General features: G+C 45.6%; 1 protein-coding gene across 1 annotated transcript; it reads right to left on the bottom strand.

The window, feature by feature from the left end:
- Positions 1–3393: 3393 nt before the first annotated feature.
- LOC119861874 (UAP56-interacting factor-like) lies at positions 3394–24166 on the bottom strand. The gene is made up of 9 exons (XM_043492919.1): positions 24005–24166; positions 18246–18389; positions 11090–11232; positions 8268–8392; positions 6754–6841; positions 5442–5485; positions 5278–5352; positions 4392–4503; positions 3394–3776 (listed from the first exon to the last, which is right to left on the bottom strand). Exons 1-9 carry the CDS (start codon positions 24078–24080, stop codon positions 3681–3683), a joined length of 903 nt encoding a protein of 300 aa, XP_043348854.1. The 5' UTR covers positions 24081–24166; the 3' UTR covers positions 3394–3680.

Raw genomic sequence — 24166 nt, forward strand, 5'->3', positions numbered from 1 at the left:
AGTAACTTAAAATTTATAGAGAATTATTTCACTATTTAATGCTTAGCGAGGCAGAAAGTGGTGTTTTATGTGATCCCCCACAAATGCCTGACCCAATACACCATGGGTTGTGATGTTTTGGAATATTGCTGGTTTAGTTCAGTCCACTTCTACATAGGGCTAAATTTTTCTCTTGCACCATCCAAATTCATGAGTCAGTGGGAGCAAACGGCAAGAACACTGTGGCCTTTAGCTCTTAGGTCTGCCCACTTTTATTTTAATAACCCTTACAACAAATACAAGGTACAGCCATGTCGCTGACAAACGTACCAACAGCAGAGAACACCCTGATAGGCTGTAATCAAGTCAATCAGTAGCTACAGAGGGAACAAATGTTTGATAATGGGCTCTTCAATCTAGCAGAGAAAGGTTTAACAATGCAATGGCTGGAAGCTGAAGCTAGACAAATTCAGACTGGAAATAAGACACACATTTTTAACAATGAGAGTAATTAACCATTGAAACAATTTACCAAGGATCATGGTGATTTTTTCCATCACTGGCTATGTTTAAATCAAGACTGGATGTTTTTCTAAAACTTCTGCTCTTGGCATTGTTTTGGGAAGTTCTATGGCCTGTGTTATAGAGGAGGTCAGACGAGATGATCCATGTGATGTGGCTGTATGATGATCACAATGAACATAACATAAGAACAGCCACAGTAGGTCAGACCAAAGGTCCATCTAGCCCAGTATCCTGTCTTCCGACAGTGGCCAGTGCCAGGTGTCCCAGAGGGAATGAACAGAACAGAGAATCATCAAGTGATCCATCCTGTCTGAGCATCTGGCAGTCAGAGGCTTGGGACACTGAGAACATGGGGTTTCATCTCTGACCATCTTGACTAATAGCCATTAATGGACTTATCCTCCATGAATTTATCTAGTTCTTTTTTTGAACACTGTTATAATTTTGGCCTTCACAACATCCCCTGGCAACGAGTGTCATAGGCTGTGTGACGAAATACTTCCTTATGTTTGTTTTTAAACCTGATGCCTATTCATCTCAATGGGTGACCCCTGCGTCCTGTGTTATGGGAAGGAGTAAATAACACTTCCTTATTTACCTTCTCCACACCCATCATGATTTTATAGACCTCTATCATATCCCCCCTTAGTCGTCTCTTTTCCAAGCTGAACAGTCTAAGTCTTTCTAATCTCTCCTCGTAGGGAAGCTGTTCCAGACCCCTCATCATTTCTGTTGCCCTTCTCTGGACCTTTTCCAATTATAATTTCTTTTTTTGGTCCCTTGTGGCCTTAGAATTTATGAACAATTTAACAAAATATCTTTATAACTATTTCCTCTCTGGCACATTCATTCCCTTCTGGGATGAAGGGGTTTGTCTGTTTTAGGGTCTGTTTGCAAGTTCACTTAATATCTAGGTGCTTCAGTGCACATGGAGAACAATTGATCACCGTCCTCTTTATAATGGCCCTTAACAATTTGAGGACTGTGATCAGGGTCTCCCCCTCAGCCTTCTTTTCTCAAGACTAAACACGCCTAGTATTCTTGTAACCTTCCCTCACAGATCAGGTTTTCTAAACCTTTTTATCATTTTGTTCCTCTCCTCTGGACTCTTTCCAGTTTATCCACATCCTTCCTACATTGTGGTCCCCAGAACTGGATAGAGTAAACCAGACGGGGCCTCACCAGTACTGAGAAGAGCTGGACAGTTACCTCCCGTGTCTTATATGCAACACATTCCAAAATGCTATTTTATTTTATATATATATTCTGCTACTATGGTGAGTTTCTTAATCTTCCGGGTATGCTGCAGGGTCCATCTCTGCTCCTCAGCCCCCAGGGAACTGGGGAATGGTAGGAGTGGGGTTGCGATGGGGGGTCACTAATTGTCTGTGTATCCGTCTTGGTGCCAGGGGAATGTGATCCATGGGTAATGACTGGAGTCTGTCTATTTTACTGACTGAATATTTTAAATCTGGGGGTGAGCACCATCTGTTCCATGCAGAAGATAAACGGGAATGAGGAGATGCTTTGCCCCCTTCCCTAGCGCCCCAGAGAAGAACAGTGGACCTGCCAGGGGAGCAGATTCCATGTTTTGCAGCAGACACTCAAACAGTCTCATTTGCCTGGGCCGGGCCCTGCCCCATGGTGCACCACACGCACTCACGGGACTGTGGCCCAGTATCTTTGGCTAGACTAAAATGCCTGTTGAGGGAAAATCACTAATCGGGTCTAACACTTTAAACGTGTTTTATTCGGTGCAACGACTTCTCCCGCCACCTCTGTATAAACTAGTAATGCCTCAAAAACTCCTGTAAAACCATGTTCAGATGCGTGCGCGTGTTAGTTGCTCTGATGTGAAAGTGAAAGCATTCTGTCCTTTCCCTGGCCATTCACGGACTGAAGAAGGGGAATGCATTTAGTAACAGAGTTGAGTCTGGGAAGGTCTAAGTCCCACTGTTCACGCTCATTAGCACCTGTAGCCTGGCCTTCATTTGGAGGTGCTCTCGGGAGGCCCCAGCCCTGTAAACTCTATGCAGGTAAAGCCTTGTTTACACTGGAACCTTAGGTACCAATGGAGCTACACCAGAGCAGATTCCTAGGGCAGACGTGCTGCAGCGATGTAAAAAAAAAAACTCGCACCAGCACGGGCTTCCTTGGCAGGGTCAGGATCAAAGCAGGGTCAGCCTCACTCGTGAGAGGCTCTTCACATCAATGCAGCATGTGTCTGCTCGGGGTTTGCACTGGGGCAGCAACCTTAGTCAGACCAGTGCAAACCCCCCCAGCACCCAAGGCCTGGGTCACACTCCTGATGCGAGCTGTTCCACTGACTATGATGGAAGTGTGTGCGTGTGTGTGCGCGCGCGCCGGATTGGGACCGTAGCTTGTAAAGTCTTTGGGGCCCAGATCTTGTCTTCACACCTGTCTTGTAAAGCGTTTGGCTGCCCCATAAATAAATCATTCGGAATTCAGGTGGACGAGAACTAAAGCAAACCACCCTAATAAACTCTGACACCTGCAAAGTTCCCCTGAGACTGGCACGCTTTCCTTTCAGCACCCGTGTGCTGGTCCATCTCCCAGGTCTCAGTCTCCCTGCCTTCCCAGGCACCCCCACCAAGCAATGGAAGAGAACAAGTGCTGGCCGCTGGGTGAAGCCAATGGGGGTGAAAGGCTGGGTGCTGACCTGGAAGTTCAGGGGCTGGCAGGATGCCTTGAGGGGGCCCCAGGAGCCCATCCAAGGGCAGAGGGCCAGACATCCTCTCCTGTACCAGTGTAGGGTGAGGGAGTCACTGCCACAGGAGCACCCCATGTTGTCCTGGCAGCGGGGACCAGACTTGCTCCCAAAGCTGGTGGGTCCCCCTGCAACGATGGAGAATTATGGCTCCATGGCATTGCAGCTCCCTTAAAGATATGCTACCAGGGCCTCTGTCTGCCCACAGCAGCCCCAGGATTCCCTGGCTGGGGGGCAGTTACGCAGATCTAGGGGTCACTGCATGGCCAAGACTTTAGCCCTGAAGTTCTTGTTGTCCTGCCCCAGACAGTACCTTGACTCTCTGTGTGTACGCAAGGGTATGGTGTAATACCAAGGTAGCCGACAGAAAGGGAATCAATTGCGTTTTATTGGTGCCCTATTATTCAGGTTGGGCTGGATCCGCCATCCCCGGGCCATGCACATGACACTAGGGCAGCATGACTGTCCGGCTGCTGTTCCTCCCTGCCGTAAAACGCCTCTTGTTGCTGAGGCCGGAGAATCTCTCGTCCAAGGTCAGGCTGGTCTGCAGGGGAAACGGAGGGCACAGCGTGATTCACACCCAGATCTGCAGGGGGTATTGATTAAAACATGCCAGGAATGTACTTCTGCAGCCAGCAAGTCAATTAAACTATCCAGCACGTGAAGTTGTGCAAGGAGCTTGATAAAATGCATTTGGCTACAGAACCTCCTCAGTCAGTACAGGAACAAGCAAGGGGCATGTGAGTGCACAGTATCTAGTAATGCTGTCCTGGCAAGGAATGCGAGTAATCGGGAGGGAAGATAAAGCAGGAGCTTGGAGCTATTCTGGGGCACTGTGGCCATATGTGTGTGACAGTGTGCAAGCCAGAGCTGTGCGAATAACCAGCGTTTTGATTCAGGGGCCAAACTGGAAAATCCCCAAAAACTATTTCACGTTGAACAAAACGTTTTGTTACCAAGATTTTTTTTTTTTTTACTTTTTAAAACATAAAATTGAAATAGTAAAATTCAAACGAAAAGGGGTTTTGAATCCAAATTGAAACGTTTTGTTTTGAAAAGCCGAGTGGTCACATGACAACTGTGCCCTGCAGCCGTGCAGCGCGGAGCATGGTGTGTCCAGTTGATCTGAGCATTCACACACTCGTGCCATCTGCTCTACCTGATTTGCCATTGCTCGGAAGTTGAATCTTAGTGGCACTCCTCGGGGCTGGGCCTTGGCTGACCTTGGCGGAGGTCTTCTACCTCTGAGGAATGGCCGCTTGCTTCCCGGCCTGTCAAATGTACAGAGCATTTATTTAGCAAGCGAAGGTTGCCCTTTTTCTCTCTCTCTAGCAGCATGCAGATGAAAGGGCCACCTGCATCTCCTTAGCTTTTCTGGGGGTATTGTTCACTACAGCCTTGATGAGTGTGATTGACAGGGGAGAGCTGCCAGTACAGCTTAACCCCCAGCAGGCATGCAGCACTGGGGCTAAAGGGAGATGCAGTCTGGGGCATACCCTGGCAGTGGGGTCCAGCCCTCCTCCACTGCTACTCCAGCCCCACGGATGGGCGTGGGGGTGGAGGGGGGAGGAGGGTTGCTAGTTGCTGACTGTGCATTGTCACGGCACGGCACTAAAGCCCCTCTTCCAGATGGGGCCTGGAGCAGCATCTCTCTCCATTGCCCCTCTGTGCCACAGTGAATCCATGGCACCCCACTGGGCCAATGGTGTCTCTCCAGCTGTGGCACAATATCTGCTACTACCAGCCAACTGAGCTGGCCCTTTAGTTCAAACAGAGACGCTGAGATCCAGAGGTCCCAGGTTCACGCCCCACCGCTAGTCCCACAAACTCTGTCGCTGCAGGTTAAGCCAAGTAATGAATAAATGGGAGGAAACTGCAATCTGCTTTCAATTATTCCAGGAGCAGACAGAGGTCATATCTTTTTTGAAAATTTTAATCTGAATGATTCACTCAACTCTAAGGTGCAAAAGGGATTTCAGGGGGACCTTTTCAGTGTCCCAGATCTTAACAGAATGTTAAGCCATACACCGTGGCCATTTACTCACAGACGGGTGTGGCTGGCCTGAGGATTAGACACAGAAATGGTTAGAACTGCTCCAGAGCTGGGCTGCAGCTGCCACCTGCCGAGAAAGAGAAACTCAGCCCATTTGGCTTCCATAGTGATGAATTGGTCACATCTGTGTGTGTCTCTCCTAACTCTCCCAATTACCTTCTCATCCGTGACCGTTTCCTTTCCGCGTGCGGTTCTGTTTGCTGTAAAATAAAATGCAGGAGAGAAATTTCTTTTATAAACTGTCCCTCAGAAAAATAATTCCCTCTAAAGTAGCTTAAAATAACAATTTTTACACAGAATATCACTACTGTATGGTGAATGGCCCTTTAGAATATTCACTAACTATTTACGCTAAACACTCTGTTCCATCTCCTGTTTGCTGTGATGCTGGGAGCACCCTCCCCAGACCTGAAGACGAGCTGTGTGTGGCTCGACAGCTTGTCTCTCTCGCCACCAGAAGCTGGTCCAATAACAAATATTACCTCACCCACCATCTCTCTCTAATACCCTGGGACCGACATGGCTATAGCTACACCGCATATCACCAATAAGTCAGTGAAATTTGGTTTTCACTGTAATGTATGGATTGGTCTGGGCTAATTTTGCTCTGTCCCTTCTGTCATGCAGTCCAAGCAAACCCTACTTTATCACCTATTCTACTGTTATTAGCCAGAGGCCAAAGTGGTAAGCTGAGACTGTGTTTGTAATGCAGCGTTATCATTTAGTGCTGTGGGCCTAGGTCCTGCACATACTGATGCCCACAAATGTCTATGGGCTCTTGTTTGCATGTGATTGCAGGATCAGGGCCCACAGAGCAATGCCCACAAGCATCTCCGTAAAATTTGGCTTGAACAAATTGTATTAATATTCACTATTGTAAGGTCCACAGGCACCGGTCTGATATCTAGCGGTAGAAGGAGAAGAGTTACAGAGGCCAGAAATGGATGTGATGGTTTAAGGTATGTCCCCGCAGCCTGCATCGACAGACTCCGGTGAGCAGGGCTCGCAGGGTTCTCTAAGAGAGCGGTGTAGACAGCCTTTTGAAGATGCTAGGCTTCACAGCCCCAGCCTGAGCTGCAACTTCAAAGTGCTGTCTCCACAGCTGTGTTTAGCATACGCCCTGCTAACCCAGGTCTGTCGACTCAGGCTGGAGGCACAGTGCTGTGGGCCATGCAGACACACCCTTGGAGGCCAGCACCAGGACATGTGGACACGTACAAGACACTTAGAACTGAGTGAACAGCATAAGAGCAACTACAGCCCCAATCCTGCATTTGCTTACTTGCTTTTGGAATATAGGCCCAGCTGGATTTCAGTGGGCGTAGGGGCCTTTGAGGCTCTGGGCCATGCTCTCTGTATAACAACAGCTATTTCTCCCAGCTAATTGCAGAAGCAAGGATGCAACTGGGGAAGGGAGGGAGAAAGGACTATTCACATTAAAATAATTATCAAGTTTGTCAGATCTTACAAGAGCCTGTCGCATACTGACCCCTCTGGTAAAGCTGACTTTGGATTGCCTCTGCTGGAAGGCTGGTCTCCTGTTTAGTGTGAAAGGCCTGCAATTAAAAGAATGCCTTGAGGAGGAGCATTGGGAAAGGTCTCGTCATCAGTTTACTAGGAAATAATCTAACCGGGTTTGATTTTAAAACATATGAAAAGCAAATCAGGATCTGTCTGCTTCCCAGGGCTGCCCACATTGCTGCGACGGGTAAGACATTCCAACCGTTTCTCGCACAAAGCTGGGAGGAGCCAAAGTCTCTTGTGCTAGCACTGCACGTGGCATAACAGGAGTGATGCCATGGCACGCTGAGCTGGAACCAGGCTCCTGGGCCACTTCCTGTTACACTGTTATTCCATTAGGAGCGGGTCAACCATTCCGTTTTATCCCCCTGACAATTTCTGAACAAAATGACAAATTAAAGTTTGGTTTTTCAAAAAGAAAAAAAACGTCAATTTTCAATTCTCAGATTTGGGGTTTCTTCCCTGCCCCCTCCTCTCTCTCCATATTTTAATTTGGGGGAAGGGAGTAAAAAAGGAAAAGAGATGGGGGTGGGGGGACAGAAATTAGAAAACCAAAACTTGCCTACAGAAATGTTTTAAGCATCCCAACACGTCAGTTCAAAACAAAAGTAACATTTTTGTTTTATTTCAAATATTTTCATCAAAAAATCATATTTTGTTGACATCAAGCTGGTTTCATGAAAAATGGACTGAAAAATTCCGACCATCTCCAGCCGCTGCACAGAATCCCACCCCTTGTGCTCCCTTTCCCCATGTCATCATAATGTGTCACTGAACTCAGTCGTGCATAGTGCAGCCCAATCTCCAAGTCATGCTGGCAGAGAAGTAACTGGGTGAAGTACTGTGGCCTGTGTTATAAGTCAGACTGATCCAATGGTCCCTTCTAGCCTTAAACTGTCTGAACAGAGCATCAGCCTTCGCTTAGAATTTCCTTGCTTTCCTTATTTTCAGTCCCCTGAGCCGAGATTCAGACCACCTTGCTGGTGTCAGTAGTACCTTACTCCACGAGTCGTCTCACTGGTTTCAGTGAGGCTACTTGTACAGTGAGGTACAATATAGTGTGAATTAGGCTACTGGACTCTGGCATTTAAGGTTTTAGCACCTTTACTTTATTTTATTTTCAAGTTAAAATTTCTGTTTTTATAAAGGCAAAAGTAACTCCACCTTCCAAATGCAATCAAAGTGCCAGACAAAATGTTTAATACAAGTTGAAATTGTAATGTATTTATTAAAAGTGTCAAGAGGAAATGTCTGGTTATTAAAGACAAGCATGCAGTAAACTTATTTCTAAGTGATTTTAGCAATATAAAAAGGAATATTTCATAAAATACAGTGCTCTCCATGGCTGCTGCACCTCGCCAGTCAATGCAGAACAAGAGAGGAGATTTAATAGCACGAGAGAGTTTTACAGATTGACAAGGAAATAATTTCTCGATCAGATCAATATACCGGACTGTTTACCTTCTAGATGGGGCTTCACCAGTGACTCCCGCTGTTCTGAATCTCTTGGGGCGCTGGGGTAGCCGTCTCTGTGCTTCAGGCTGTCCGCTGTCAGCTTTTGTAAGCACTTCATCATTCTGGTTGCCCTAAAACATAGCAACAGCTCGCTTGCGATCAGCTATAATTGCTGCGTTGGCTTTCTCATTAGCCAGAGAAAAGGGTCACAAAATATGACAAAGCAGGGGATTAGTCTGTCAGAATGCTCGTATGGATGTCGTTCCTGATCTATCCCCAGTCACACTGCCATGGGGGTCAGACAGACTTAAACCTGTTTGTTTGCTGGGGGGTTTTGCTTCCCTTTTGTACATGGTGATACTTGGTCTGCTGTAAAGACTGAGTGTGTCCAAGCAGTCTGCATTTCTCATCACATCATTCAGGATGGGCTTTGTTTGGGAATTTTGAGGGAGATTCATCCTTGGAATTTACTCACTCCCACTGTCCACATGTTAATTTCACTAGGACTGACTTCTCTCCTATGCAGGGCAGTCCCAGGATATTAGAGAGAAGGTGGGTGAGGTAAAATCTGTTATGGGAGCAACTTCTCTTGGTGAGAGAGGTGAGCTTTCAAGCCACATGGAGCTCTTCTTCAGGTCAGGGAAAGGTGCTCCAAGGGTCACTTTGTCTCTTCTTTCCTATGTGACTTTTGTATTATTATGAAAGATCCTGATGTGTGTTTTTTCTTCTTTGATAATTGACTTGGTATGTAATCGATCCCTTAAGCTTATTAAATCCTGAGATATTTTGTGGTCTTTCCCACTAGGACATGGATATTTCCACTGATCTTTGATATTCTAGCAACTTCTTTTCCTCAATCATGTCTTTTTTTTAACTGTAATTAACAATTTTTTGAAATTATGAATGACAGGGTAGAATGTTTCAAAGGGAGTGTGCAGGCGTGGGTGTATTATATTTCATAGGGAAGACAGAAATGCCAAAATTTGTTTGTGGAGACACAGAATTGTGCAAAGACAGTATGATCCCAGGTCATAACCCCCCTGAAATCCTGCCTCATTCAATAAACTACTGCTTACTGTTCACCCATGTTCTGAAATACCTTGCTGGCTCAGAGCCTTAGAATGTGGAAGAACAGACATCTCAAAAGACACCCATTTGGTAAAGCAGAGTTTCCGCATTACTTCTAAATACTGCTACTTACTATACCCCTCCATGTCTGTAGGACCATATCCATCTCACTGTCACCACTCACTAACCGATGCATGTTTTAACAGACTCCTACTCTATTAATTTCTGTGGAATGAAAGCTACCTTAGAATTATGCTTCCTAGCAACTACTTCCGAATTTCTCTTAATATCCTGCCATAGTCAGTACGTACCTGACTCATTACATGCCCTTTAAACAAATACCAAATTCTATACACCTGCAGATACAGTACTGCCCTCTTTCGCTAGAAGGAGATTGTCATTATGACGTATCATTAGTTTTAAAAATGTATTGAGCACGTGTGGAGTACTATTTTCAAACCTTCCTAACTCAACCAAATCAAAAGGGATTTCTACCACAACATCAAAAGGCAATTGTCCTCCCTCAGGACTATCTACATGCTAAATTTCAGCTTTCTGTCCCAAACTCTTTTGGTGCTAGAAATGTTCAAAATAAAGTTACAAGAATGATTTTAATGGTAAAGGTGTATTGTCCCCCGATTCTCTCGATGCTAAAAATAGCTGAATCACTTTCACTCAGACCTTAAAAACCAACCAAACAAAACCCCGCTCCTGAAGAATTTCAGCCTGACAAAGTGAAAGTTTGAGACAATCACAAGTAACCCAAAAAGGGGAGTTTATCATGGAAGCAGTTGAGCAACCTTAACTAAAGCTGGATTCAGAGTAGCAGCCGTGTTAGTCTGTATCCACAAAAAGAAAAGGAGGACTTGTGGCACCTTAGAGACTAACAAATTTATTTGAGCATAAGCTTTCATGAGCTACAGCTCACTTCATCGGATGCATGCAGTGGAAAATACAGTGGGGAGATTTTACATACAGAGAGAACATGAAACAATGGGTGTTACCATACACACTGTAATGAGAGTAATCAGGTAAGGTGAGCTATTACCAGCAAGAGAGAAAAAACACCTTTTGTAGTGATAATCAAGGTGGGCCCTGCTGGTAATAGCTCACCTTACCTGATCACTCTCGTTACAGTGTGCATGGTAACACCCATTGTTTCATGTTCTCTATGTATATAAATCTCCCCACTGCATTTTCCATTGCATGCAGCCAATGAAGTGAGCTGTAGCTCATGAAAGTTTATGCTCAAATAAATTTGTTAGTCTCTAAGGTGCCACAAGTCCTCCTTTTTTTTAACTAAAGCTGTCACTAGCACCTCGTAGAATCAAAGGCTATTATCCATATGCCAATGAGCCATAGAGACCTAATCTTTCCAAGCCCATTGAAATCAATGGAAGTCCTCCCGTTGACCTCTGAGGGCATTGGATCATGCCTTGTGTGGGCAGAAATGATGGCGTCTCTTCAGCTATTTCCTTGGGAGAGGCCATTGTAAGAGGTGGTGACATGGAATCTCTGTAAGGAATCCCTGTAAGACAGGGCTGCTCGTGCACAGCCCAGGGCACAGATTCCGTAAAATACATTGGCAGCATTACAAGTTTCACATCCTATAAGCCTAACTGGATAACAAATAAAATATTCTCTACTTAGATGCTCTTCTCTTAGGCAAGTCAAGATAAAAACCCCAGGCCCTTCCAGAACGCTGTGACACTGAGGAACAGCTGTGGATTCCCCCCTCCCCTTTCCCCTCCCCAGCCTACCTCTTGAGCTAAAGCCTGGTGGTTTAAAGGGCTCACTCCATTTAATGTGGCAGCTACTCTTCTTCTTGGACCAGCCATGGCACTTCTAAATTGTCTTCTATTATACTGCTGCTGTCCAAACCCTCTTCTAAATTGACTGGGTCCTAGGAAGATAAACACCTGTTTTAGTATCCTTCACAACCTTGACTTAGGAATTTGAATGGTTCACCAGGTTCGTTCACATGGATCGAAGGCCATCTCTGCCGACAGTGAGTGGGAAGCTCGGGGGCACAGCTACTCTGAGTTGGCATTGTTATAAATTCTTATTTTGAAAGCACCTCTTCTTTCAAAATGTGTCTGGATGAAACTTAGTGTCAGCAATTTTAATAACAAAATTAAAATGTGTTGGATTTTCTTAGTACAGGGGCTTGAAATGTGTCTTGGAATGGTGGGCTCTGTTTTGCTCAAAACCAAGTGGATTAATTTAAAAAAATGTAAGGGGGGTTGTCTTTCCAGTGACTTGATTTCAATATTCTAGGTTTTAAAGCTGTATCTCATTTGATTTAGGAAAGGTCTGAATATTAAGACTTAACTGACTTGTAGACAGAAGGCAATTCTGATTTGTAATAAAGACAGTACCCCAGCGAGCCTTCCCGTCTGCTGCTGGAGCTCCCATCCCCACATTGCTATGAAATAGCTGTGTGATGCCAACGCCTTCTGGGCACTGACATGCAAATGAGAGCACGCATCTGGGGGATTAACCTGCAAAAGCTTGGGAATGGTCACGAATGCCCAGATGATGATGCTTCATAAGTGAACAGGGGTCTATTCCCTTTTGTAGCTGTATAAATCTTTGCATAAATTCTGCATCTACCTGCTGCTGTTGTTGGTAACAAATGAGCAGTCCACACACACATAGCTTAAAACCCATTTAGCTTTAGTGATATTTTCTTTTCTCAAAGGCTGTTCATGCTTTTGTGCTTTCTGAACTGTAAAGAGAGAGAGAGTAAAACAGCTCTTAATCTTTCAGCTGAAGTTATGGTGCATTATGGTCTAATTACTATATGTGATAAATTCATGTAGTCAGAATTGTTTGTCATTTTCAGAGTGGCCATCTCAACAAAATGTATATTCAGACTCATGGAGGTATATAAATTATTGGTCGGGACATAGTTTCAAGAACAAGCATAGTTCATAATGCTTTACAATGCTTAATATCTCAATGCAGTTAACAGAATACTGCACTCTACAGAACTTCAGTAGTGCAAAATGCAAAGCAGGTTCAGCATATCTACAGCGCTGAGTCAATAATTCCTGATGATTTGAGCAGCTAGAGATGCAGTGTTCTTATGAAGCACTGATGTTCCTTTGACACATGGGCCTCACAGGTTATGTCTGCACTGCAGTATAAGCCCAGGGCTCAAACTCAGGCTCAAGCCTAACCCCCCTTCCATCTACACACAAATCGCACTAAGCCAGGGCTGAGACCCAGGACCCCACAGAGATGGAGGGTCTGAATCTGACACAGGGTTCAAGCCCTATGGCTTTGCAGTGTACATGCAGCCCCACTGGAATCTTGTTCTGGGACTCTGCCAAAAGTATCCCACAGGCCGACTTCTTGTCCCCTGGACAGTCAGGTTTGGTGGACTTCTCAAGTTTTCCCACACTGTACTACCAACAAAGAACTGCAGTGGCCACTTTTTGGGAGGACACTAGGAGTTCTGGGATAGGGGTAGTTAGACATAAGCTCACACAATGCAGTGTAGATGCTGGAGGCCCAGGTTGGGACCCTGGGTTCAAGAATTTCTAACGTGGGGTTACACGAGTGTAGATGCTCATTCAATTTGTGAATACCTGATTTACCAAGAACAAATCATTGCCAAACCAGATTGATTTCCTTCTTTGACAGGGTAACTGATTTGGTGGCTGGGGACTACGTGTTAGACACAATATACCTGGACTTCAACAAGGCTTTTGACACAGACCCCCATGATTTGCTGATAAATAATCTGGGGAAATGCAGGCTGGACCAACTACCATTCCGTGGATACATAATCTGTTAAACAACCGCAAACAGAGTAACTATGGAATGGAATGACGTTGGATTGGAGGGAAATCTCAAGTGGAGTTCCATAGGGATCTGTTCTGGGTCCAGTGTTGTTTAACATCAATATTAATGACCTGGATGTAGGTGTAGAGAGCATCCTGATCAAGTCTGCAGATGACACAAAGCTGCGGGGGTTGCCAATACTTTGGAGGATAGATCTAAAATTCAGAGGGATCTGGATAAACTGGAGAACTGGGCTGTAGCCAAGATGAAATTCAACAAAGACAAATGTAAAATGCTTCACTCAAGGAAGAAAAACCAAATACACAAATACAGAGTGGGGAGAAAACTGGCTGGCAGCAGCATGGCTGAGAAGGATCTGGGAGTTGTGGTGGATCACAACCTCAACATGAGTCAGCATTGTGATGCTGTTGCAAAAAAGAGCAAATGCAATTTTACGTTGCATGAATAGAGGCATAGCATGCAACTCACAGAAAAGTACTGCTCTACTCAGCTCTGGTTAGGCCTCATCTGGAGAACTGTGTCCAGTTTTGGTCACCAGTATCGAAAAAGGATGTAGAGAAACTGGAAAGGATCCAGAGTAGCGTGACAAAGATGATCAGAAGGATGGAACACAAGCCATGTGAGCAAAGGCCAAAGGAACTGGCTATGTTTAGTTTGGAAAAGAGAAGATTAAGGAGGGTTATGATAGCCATCTTCAGATATTTGAAAGGCTGCCATAAAAAAATTGGAGAAAAGTTGTTCTCTCTTGCCCCAGAGGCAATGGGTTCAAACTACAGCAGAGCAGATTGAGATTAAATCTCAGGAAATTCTCCTTAGCTGTAAGAACAGTAGGACAATGGAACAGATGCCTCGGGAGGTTGTGGGAGCTTCTTCACTGGAAGTTTTCAAAAAGAGGCTGGATAACCCCCTGTCTTGTATGGTTTAGACACATCTTCACAGGGGGTTAGACGAGATGACCCTAGCAGTCCCTTCTAACTTTGTGGCTCTGTGATTCTAAACCCTAGGTTAACAAACCTAGGGTCTGCTAACTCGAGGTCTACTAACCCGGGGCTTATATTTCAGTGAAGATAGACCATCCCACAGTGAGTACTGATGAAGGCTTTAGCCCCAACTGGTGACAAGTGTTGGAAAGTTAGTTGAGGGAATATGGTAATTCGGAGGGGAAAGAAGGGAAGGGCAGATTTAGGATGCTTAGGTCCTAACAGCGGTGAAGCATTATAGCACAGCTGCAGGAGAGTACTGGCTATTACGAAAGTGCCCTCCCCCCCGCCAGAAGAGGGGCCTGGCAATGTGTCGATAGTCGATGGATGTGGTGCCATGAGATGGCGCTCAAGAATATGAAGCATTGTTCATAAGTTTTATAGGCTCAGTAATGTCTTCTGGTTGTAGTGCCCTGCGAATGGCTTTCTTTGTGCTGCTCTGAATACTGGCAATTCCACTGCAGCAGTGACTGCAGAATGACGTTGGCGCATCTGGGCGAGGAGGAAGAGAAAGGGGATAGAAAGCTGTGGTTTGATGAATCTAGGTAATCTGGGTGGAGCTGGGGGCCTTCCTCCATGAAATTAGCTTTACAAACTGATTCGCTCTGGAATCGTGTTCGGCATCCAAAGGAAGAAGGTGCCATTCACCCTCTTCTTCCACTGCTCTTGGGAACATTCCCCTCTTGCTCTGGCTGACAGAGGACAACGCATGGCCAGCCCTGGATCTCTCTCTCCTGGAGTCCCAAGCTGTTGCTAACCATTCCCCCCTTCCTGCTCTCCTTGTTCTTCCCCCATGAGGTGTTTCTGTCTTCCCCCTTCTCATTTTTCTTATTCACCACACCTCGGTTGTGGCTAGCATGGCTCTGCCTGGGGGGAGAAGAAAGCAGTCTCAACAGTGCATCTCCTTGCCGCTAGGAGGCACTGAGCTCAGTGGTGCCTTTTCAGGGTACAGTAAATCCTGCCTTAGCAACCACTGCTGAAGAGAGACCATCTGTCTTCTGTGACCAGCAGCCACATTTTCTTACTCCCTTGAGAGCTGGGCACCTGGCCAGCAGCTGCCGCTCTCCACTCTGCCTTCAGAGCTGGACAGCCAGAGAGCGGTGGCTGCTGGCCGGGCACCATGGCCAGCAGCAGAGCAGAAGTAAGGGTGCATACCACGTGTTTGAAGAGAGACCACCTCTCACAAGCGACCACTTTTGCTCTTGGCAGGTTTTATTGTATTTCACTGGTGCAGCAGGAGGGATTAATACTAACAGTAGCCAGGGTCAAAAAACCCTGCTCCTGCTGCCAGTTCACACTGCAAAGCCTCCACTCATGAGTGTCCTGAGCCATAGCTAGCGTAAGTCATCACTGCTTCACTGGCTTCCACGGAGCTACCTGGATTTACAGCAGCTGAGAGTCTGACCCAAAATACATTGTGCGTATGTTGCTATTTTAAAAGTTGTAGACCCCACCTCTGATGTAGCGGGGCAATGTTCATTAAAGCAGATTTTCATAAACTCAGCAGGAGAAGCAGACTTGCTTTGTGCTGACATGGGGAGCTCCAAACTGTGTTTGTGCAGAGCACAGCTATGCTGGCAAAGAGCCTCCTCCACCCCTGCACGCTGAGCTCTGAGAGGAGCTCCCATGAAAGCAGGCTTGACAGTCCTTCTTGGAGAAGATTTAACACAGAAACTCCAATAATAGCTTGTCATTGAAGACTCTCTGGAGCAATCTTCACCACGTTTTAGGCCAAATTCCAATACAGGCAATTGAATTTCACCTGTGTAAATCCCTTGCTGCTTTATTCAGAGACTGTGTTCTTCATTCCTTCTCCCTTAAGTGTTGTGTTGCAACCGTCACACTTCAGCCCAGAAATGGCTGCATTTCAGGGGTGATTGAATTGAAGTGATATTTCAATATATAAGGTCAAATTCTTGGCAGTGCTGAGTACCCTAAACTTCCACTGACTTCAACTCCAGGAGGGGCAGTAGGTGCTCTGTAGTTTACAGGAGCAAGTCTTAAATGCAGTTTAATCTGCAAAATGCTGAGGCTTCCAAAAACCACCTTGTAAATTAAGAATAAGGGAATTTTTTTAAAGGAATACCTACATTAAAATCATGACAGACTGTATCCCTATTTTCACCACTTTTACAAAACTATGATACATTTTGTACAAAGTATGCCTTGTGAGGTATCATTTGAAAACTCATAATTTGCTGATCATTATTGTCCTGGTAAAATGTGTGTGGCAATGGTGTATGTAAAGTTATAAGATTCTACTGTATGATGTTACTAAGGCATATTCCAAAGCTGGGGAAGCTTCCCAAATCAGTTTCTCAGAGACAAAAGGTTAGCCAGCACCACAGCCTGGTGTCAGCATAATCAAATGGACTATCACCTGGTTAAGCAGCCATTCTTTGGCAGAAAGAAGGGTGTAAGCAAGAAATTTACATTTTGGCTATGGAACAATGTGGGTTCCCATGTGAACAGACTGGCTGTCACCCGAACCCGCTAGAGATGATTCTCAAAGAGAAGGAGAAGATATAAAGATTAGGAACAGAGGACACAAACCACCTCTTTCCCCTCATCTTTACTCATGGCATCAACAATGTTTGAAAGACAAAAGAAGCATCATTGAACTGGGTCCTGGCTGAAGGAACTCAGCCAGACTGCTGTGAGCATGTGGTGAGAAAAACCTTTTTGCTTCAAGTTCACTTAGCTTATCAAGTTAGATATTAGTTTACATTTTATCTTTTATTTCTTTGTAACCAGTTCTGACTTTTATACCTCATTCCTTGTAATCACTTAAAATCTATCTTTCTGTAGTTTGTTAAACAATAAAACAAGTTTTATATAAACCAGTGGATGTTTAAATTGTGGTATTTGGAAACCTCCATTTGAAACAACAGGGTGTGTGCATATCATTTTCTATTAATGAAACGATGGACTTTCTACGAGCTGGTACTGCACAGAAAGAAAGAGCTGGGCAGTACAAGATACACATTTCTGGGGACAAGTCTGGAACTGGGAGTTTGCTGGTGTCACTCTGCAATATAATTCAGGAGTGGCTGACTAGAAGCTCTCCTATAATTCATCTGGGAGTAATATACATGCTAGAGGCTGTGTGTGAACAGACAAGAAGTGGTAATTCTCACAGCAAAGCAGAGTAAAAGATACCCCAGGCTGGAGAATTGAGGGGACTCAGCTGTTCAGCAGTCCAGATTGTACCCTGGGGAATGTCACAAAAATCTTTACTTTGACTTATTTACCCCTGAGTTCACTATTGTCAATGGCTGAACAACGGTGGTTCAAGGTACAAGACCATCAAAATCCTAAATAATGTTTTTTCCGATTTGCTAGGGTAAATTAAGAGTAACTTCTTCTGAATCTTAGCAAGTTCAGTGATGCTCATTGTGCTGAATGAGAATGTACCAAGAGAAAGGCAAACACAAACAGGACCTATGCTCAGTGCTCATACTGCACTACAGACCGTTTGCACTGAGAAGAGAAATATTTAAGATAGAGCAGAATAAACCTCTAAAACCTTCAGCAAACTTGTTTAACAGCAGTAAAAAACAGATGGAAAAATTCTAAGATGCACAAAAGAAGTCACTTGAGCTTTGTGGATAAAAACTAGTAGAGCCGATGTAGATTATTGTGTGGTCACATTTTATGATTCAAAGCACGTCCTAAAAATAATGGATTCAACCACAAAGACAAATTAACTCCAATAACCGAGTCAGAGGATGACCTAAAGGGTAATTTTCTGGGTGTGTTCTGGGAAAAGGGGGGATTAGGAAGAGTATAATTAAAATATGCAAAACACAAAAGGGAAGAGTTGATATTAAGTCATTTTGAATTAGTAATTCATGAGGAAGGAAGCATGGGGAGAAAGGCTTGAATTTATGCTTTGAAAGAGCCTAGATAGTCAATTGTTGCAGACAAATTCCTTTTTGCTAAGCTACCAAGAGCAAAAGTAGGTATTACAACCACGCAGGATTAGAGAAGCAAAGGTTTGGGATGATATCGCTTGGTATGCAAATGTACACTCGAAAGAGGAGAGTCAGTGTGGTTGGCTTCACAGGCATCCTTCCATCCTAAACGTCTCCTTAGTTCCTATGGCTGCACTTTAGCATTTACATACCTTGCAGGTTTCGTTGCATCCAGGTACGGAACCTAGGTCTCCCATTCCCATATGCTGAATTCCTGTTCTTGACCTGCTGCCTTTGTTTGTCCCCTATTAACTTTGCGCCTGTTTGTCCTTTCCTGTGGCGCTTTATGATGTCATCTGGATTGGAAAACACAAAGGGAAAAAACAGGGAAAACTGCCATTTCAAGTCATGCCGGCACAACCATTAATGAATTAATTGTCCCGACAACTCCGCATTTTACAAATGGAAAAACCAAGGCACAGCAATGATAAAGGCCTGAAAGTGGGGTGATAAATGAGGAATCACACTCATTAGGGGTCTGAGTTAATTTAAGCTGACATCAGTAAAGGTGTATAGCCCCGACAGTGTTCCCAACTCTCAGGGATCTATCATGCATCTTGTGATTTTTTTTTCATAAAGTCCCAACTCCAGGAGTCATGAGATTACATGAGAATCTCTGTTTCCATTTAAAAAATACAAGTAAATTTCTAGCCCTACTGGTTGCAAGGAAAAACTTTGAAATTGTGAACCCTTTGAAAGCTCAGAAACCAGCAGGCAAATAAAAACAACTCAAACTGTATTATTATTATTATTATTTTACAATCTCATTACTTTTGCTACAATCTCATGATTTTCAGTGACCTGACTCAGGACTTTTGAATCCCTGGGGTTGGTGACACTTCTCCAGTTGTCTGGAACATGCACTAAAACAGTTGGATGGGGGCACATGAGCTGAAAAATAACGGCCTGATCAAGCCGGTATCATCATGTAGCACTATAACCGCATGAGAGGGAAACGCAGATGGGCACAGAGTGGGGAAATGCCTGCGTTTCATGGCAGGGCGGTAGGCTCTCTCTAACAAATCCCTCTTCTGTTCTCCTAGCTATTATGTCTCATGTTGAACGGAGGGATTCAATTTCCATGTTTGCTCCATGGCCAGCAGCAGCAGCTAGGTATTTTGGGAATCGCCCACTGCCTCTACAGGGAAAGGAGAGAGCAATCCGCTGGCTCTCGTCCTGCTCTATAACGGGTTAGTGACTGGGACAGCACCACCTGTCAGCTCTGAGTCATCCTCAACTCTGCCTCACCACAAATGGGAGGAAAGGGGTTTAAAATACAAACAAAAAGGAACCAGGCAATACTGCTAATGTTCCAGATCGCCACACAGCAAAGGCAACCAGGCAATACTGCTGCTGCCTCAGACCTCCACAGAACACCTGCTGCAGGGCCTATAATTAGCTCTAAACAGATATGGGGCTTTTAATTGTTTGTTCAATGGAAAAAGAGATACTGGGTCCTGGTGGTGACAGCATGAGACCATGCTGTTGTTCATGTCATCTTTTGCTGGACTCTGTTGCCAAATTAATGGTCCTGAGCCCATACAATGCCACCCATTCGTATGGCTGCAGTTAACTTTTCCTCTCCTAACAGCTGGGTTGTGATTAAACCCTCATACATTTAAACCTAAATTAGTGGCATTATGGCAGCAGGAAGGAGAAGATCTCTCTCTCTCTCTCGCTATCTCTTCACCACTGTCTTACTTCAGTTTTTTGCTGGATCAGCTCCAGTCAGGCACCTGTATTTCTGTTAGTTGCAGGCTTCCTTAAACATATACCTCTGCCTATAGACCACTGTGACAGGACATGCTTTAGAAACACTTAAACTAGACAAAAGCAGCTATGCACCTTAGGATGGAACATGGTGTTGCTTCTCTGAGAGGCTTCAGAAAGAGCTCCTGCCTCATGTGGGTTACTTAGGATGTGCCTAGGAACTTTATACAGTTTTGGAAGCTAGCATCCATCTTTTGCAAACTTTTTACGCTCTCCACAAGGCAGCATGAGGACTCTGGATCACTTTATGCATGCTTCAACTGCTTTTAGCTAAACAATTCTCCTAAGAAACCCTCCCCAGTTAGCCAAAGGCTGCAGTTCTCAGCAAGGTGGGTTAAAATAAATCTAGGCTTTGTAACCCAAAGTGTTTTGAAGTCTGGTGCACCAAAATAAATAAATTAATTAAAATGAGGAAGAGGTTCAAGAAATGAAAAGTACCTTTAAATCTCATAGTTCCAAAACTCGTTCAATATGCCTCAAACTTTCCAGAAAAATTCCAACCTGTCATCAGATAAGGTATAAGGAATTCCAGACAGATTGTTTCAGTTTTCACCAAATTAGTGGGGGAAGGACTGTCAAAATCAGGCTTATAATGGAACACTCACTTCCCCCCTGCTTATGCAGAACTGGTGGAAGGTGTTTTCTTTGGAGGTGGCTGCATGCCAGGACATTTCCTAGAGCCATTATTGTGGGTACAAATCACTCCTCAAGTGCTTGTCATTTGTCAATCTCTATCAAAAATACCAAGAACCAAAGGAATACAAGACCCAGAGTAAGTGAACAATGTCAGGTATGAGTGAGACTAGACTCTGCCTGCTTTTTTTTTTTTTTTGCTACCCTGTCTGCCAGGAGCAGAGCCCATGGGGTGGTCTCAATGTTGACGTGTTTTAATCGTCTCACTGAAGTGTGCCAGTGAAGCATGTACTGTTTGGAGCACAAATTTTTCCACCAAATGCATCCGATGAAGTGAGCTGTAGCTCACGAAAGCTTATGCTCTAATACATTTGTTAGTCTCTAAGGTGCCACAAGTACTCCTTTTCTTTTTGCAAATACAGACTAACACGGCTGCTACTCTGAAACCTGTTTGGAGCACAGACATTTTTGATGTGCATTACTAGCTGAGTCCCTGCTTGCTCCTGATGCAGGAGGGAACGGGGAGCTGATGCTGGGTTCAGAGACTGATGGAAATCACTCTCTCTTTGCTGTAAGTGAAAAATACTCAGTTGTTTGCTTGACCACCTTTCCATGTTGAAAAAGAAATAGGTATAGCAACGGTTACCTTGGGGCTGTCTGGGACCCGGCTTTATTGTTGTAAGTAAATACCGTAAAGAGACAGCAATGATGAAAAATAATTTTCTGCTGTGTGACTGTGGATAGGAACTCTTAAAGTCTTGGGCGTATAATATCCGCATCTACAGTGGAGTGGGACAGACCTTTAGTTGGTGTCAGAGCAGAAATATCTAGCTCAATGTGCAAGTGGGATGATCCGAAGGAGGACTCCCTCCCCCCCACTCCCTTCTTCCTTTGCAGTATAAACTCTTATCACAGAGGCCTTCAGTAGTGGGATTAGGAGCTATGAACCTGCTTCAGATCTCCCTTTTATACCCACTTTACATCAATGTATTTCCTTTAACTTCAGTAGAGTTACTCCTGATTGACAGTGGTGTAAGTAAGTCAGCCCTATGTAGCTGAAAATGAAGAACCAAAGACCCGATTTTGATGCTGCGACCCCTACATTGCCAAATTAACCTCCCTCTGGAGGTAGGTGTGCTTTGCAGGGATCACAAATAGAGATGGATCATAAAGGTTCTGCTAAAAGTGAGCCTTCAAACCTGCCACTGAGCACCACCCTCCGTGGGAGCTCAGTAAGGAGGGGACAACCACACCTCAGCGGACCCAATGGTAGGGTCACTAAATGTAACCCAAAACAAATAGTGAAATTAGGGGCCAGATCCTCAGAGGCTGTAAATCAGCAGAGCTCCATTGAAGTCAGTCAGTTACATCAATTCACACCAAGCCAAGGATCTGGCTCTGGGTTTTCTGTGAAAAAAATATAACTTTCTGTTGTTTTCCTCCAGAATTTCTACTGTATCTGGATAGAAACAGTCCAGTGCATCTATTCAAAGTATGAAGCTAACCCACCAATTAAAGCCTGGCAAAGTTTGTTTATAGAATGAAAATGTCAGTACAATAATCCTCCAGGAGCTATATCCCAAACCTTGTGGCTTAATAAAAGGACAGTTGTTTATGCCCAGATCAACATATTCACTGCCAGAAAACTGACTGGCCTAATGAGTGAGCTGCTATAAATAGTCTCAGCACCAAGTGACCACAGGCCCTGGCTCACATTTTCATTTCGGCCAAGGGTCCATTTATCAGTCTCTCTCCAACTTGCTGGGTTTGAAACTTTCAGCTCTGAAGTTAGGTTGTGTCTCAGCAGCGTTCAGAGTCAGTTTTTTAAACTATGATTTTTTTTCACCTGATCTTTTTTCTGTCCTTTAAAACACACATGGTGCATTTATTACATCCCTACATTCTCTTGGAATGTAACCTTGATCTTTATATTTTATGCTGCAAGTTCTGTATGCCTGACAGCCTGCTGTCTTTCTGTATAATCTATGGGGGACTATGTCATATAACAGAAACCTCAAAATACAGGGGGGAAACCTGACACAACTGCTATTCTGATGTTACTATTCCTTGGTAAGGGTCTACTCAGCTCCCATTAATATCCATGGCAGTTGACTAGGCCCCTAAAATTCCTAGATTCTGCTGTAACTGGGAACTAAGTTTATTTATAAATAAAGGCCAAATTTTTCAAAGGGACATGACAGAATTGGGCATCTAATCCACCTCATCCAGTCAAACTGCACTGGGTCCATTCTTTTTTCTCGTTTTCTTTTAGTCCAGCACAACAGAAAAAGGTCAGCATTTTCCCTGCTGCGGTATTTGGCTTTTCACCATGTTCACAATATTCCTCCTCCTTAGAACAGAAGCATCCCAAATATCTCAGCAAAGGCCACATGGTCATTTTTTAAATGTCATTCCCTATGAACCTGATCACTGTAAAGACCCAGAAAGAAGCTGCTTGCCTGGGCTGAGCCGAACCGGGTTCTGCTCCACCTGTGCAGAGCGTGTGGGGAAAGCAGCACCACACTCAACACCACTTTCTTTTCTCTGTGTTTCTTTGCTTCTACCCAGACTCCAACTGCCTGGGGAGCCCGGGCCCGGCCCTAGCCTCAGTGATCCCGGATTTCAGGACGACAGCTGCGGCTCCCTGGCAGGTAAGCCTCGTTTGAGTCCCTCCGTACACAAAAAGAAAAGGAGTACTTGTGGCACCGTAGAGACTAACAAATTTTCATGAAGTTGACAGATTTCCACTCTATACGGCTAAATTCAGTGCCTTGCATAATGACAGGTTTCAGAGTAGCAGCCGTGTTAGTCTGTATTCGCAAAAAGAAAAGGAGTACTACGGTGCCACAAGTCCTCCTTTTCTTTTTGGGAATACAGACGAACACGGCTGCTCCTCTGAAACCTCCGTACACAAGCAGTGTTTACAGGCAGCAAGGAAAGGCTCCAGATCAGGTCTTGCCTCCCCCCAGCATTTCTGCCCCCTTTGCAGAGAGGGGCCGGGGGAGCGCACAGCTGGGGGCGGGATGATTTCATGGCAATGGACTTGTACGGAGGGCGGGCCCCCGGCCCCCGCTGCCGCCCTGGGCGTGCTGCCGGGCGCGGGGAAAGCGGGCAGCCGGGCTCCCCCGTTCACTGCCAGCTCCGGCGGCCAGGAGCTGCGGGACACCAGCCGGGGCGCGCCCTGGGGCACCTCCGCCAGCCGGCCCAGGACTTCACCCAGCGGGGCAGGGCGCCGGCCCAAGCTGCAGCTCCGAGCCAAGCCCGGAGGGGCCCCTCGCAGGGCTGCGGCAAACGGCAGCGCAAGGGGCTGAGCCCCGCGCAGATCCCAGGGCTGGCGGGGCCCTGGAACCCGGCCCCCCGCCCGCAGCTGCAGCTGTCCCGGCCCGGCCCCGGCCCCGGCCCCGGCGGCGCCCGGCGCACAGTGCGCCCGGCCTCGCCAAGCGCTCCAAGGGGCGCGCCCGGGGGAAGCCCTGGCAGGGCGCTCGGCGCGGCAGGGTCCGGCACCTACCCAGGGACATGTCAATCTCCTCCGCGCCCCGCTCCGGCTCCGCGCCGGCCCCTGGCTCTGGCCCCGCCGGCTCCATGGGCTCCTGCTGCGGATCCAGCGCTGCGAGCCGAGGGGCAGTGCCCAGCCTGGCCGGGGCTCCGGGCGCGCTGCCCAGCCGCCCGC

This window comes from Dermochelys coriacea, chromosome 9 (assembly GCF_009764565.3).
Source record: "Dermochelys coriacea isolate rDerCor1 chromosome 9, rDerCor1.pri.v4, whole genome shotgun sequence".
Classification (NCBI taxonomy): Eukaryota; Metazoa; Chordata; order Testudines; family Dermochelyidae; genus Dermochelys; species Dermochelys coriacea.

Bases quoted from the DNA above. Each gene is read 5' to 3' on its own strand.
- LOC119861874 (XM_043492919.1), bottom strand. From the start codon at position 24,080: ATGGAGCCGGCGGGGCCAGAGCCAGGGGCCGGCGCGGAGCCGGAGCGG. The intron at 5,486-6,753 runs GTAAGATCTGAC...TTTATTTTACAG, and splicing joins TCAGTATGCGACAGGCTCTT to CAAACAGAACCGCACGCGGA. The intron at 3,777-4,391 runs GTAGAGCAGATG...TTTCCCCTGCAG, and splicing joins TCCGAGCAATGGCAAATCAG to ACCAGCCTGACCTTGGACGA.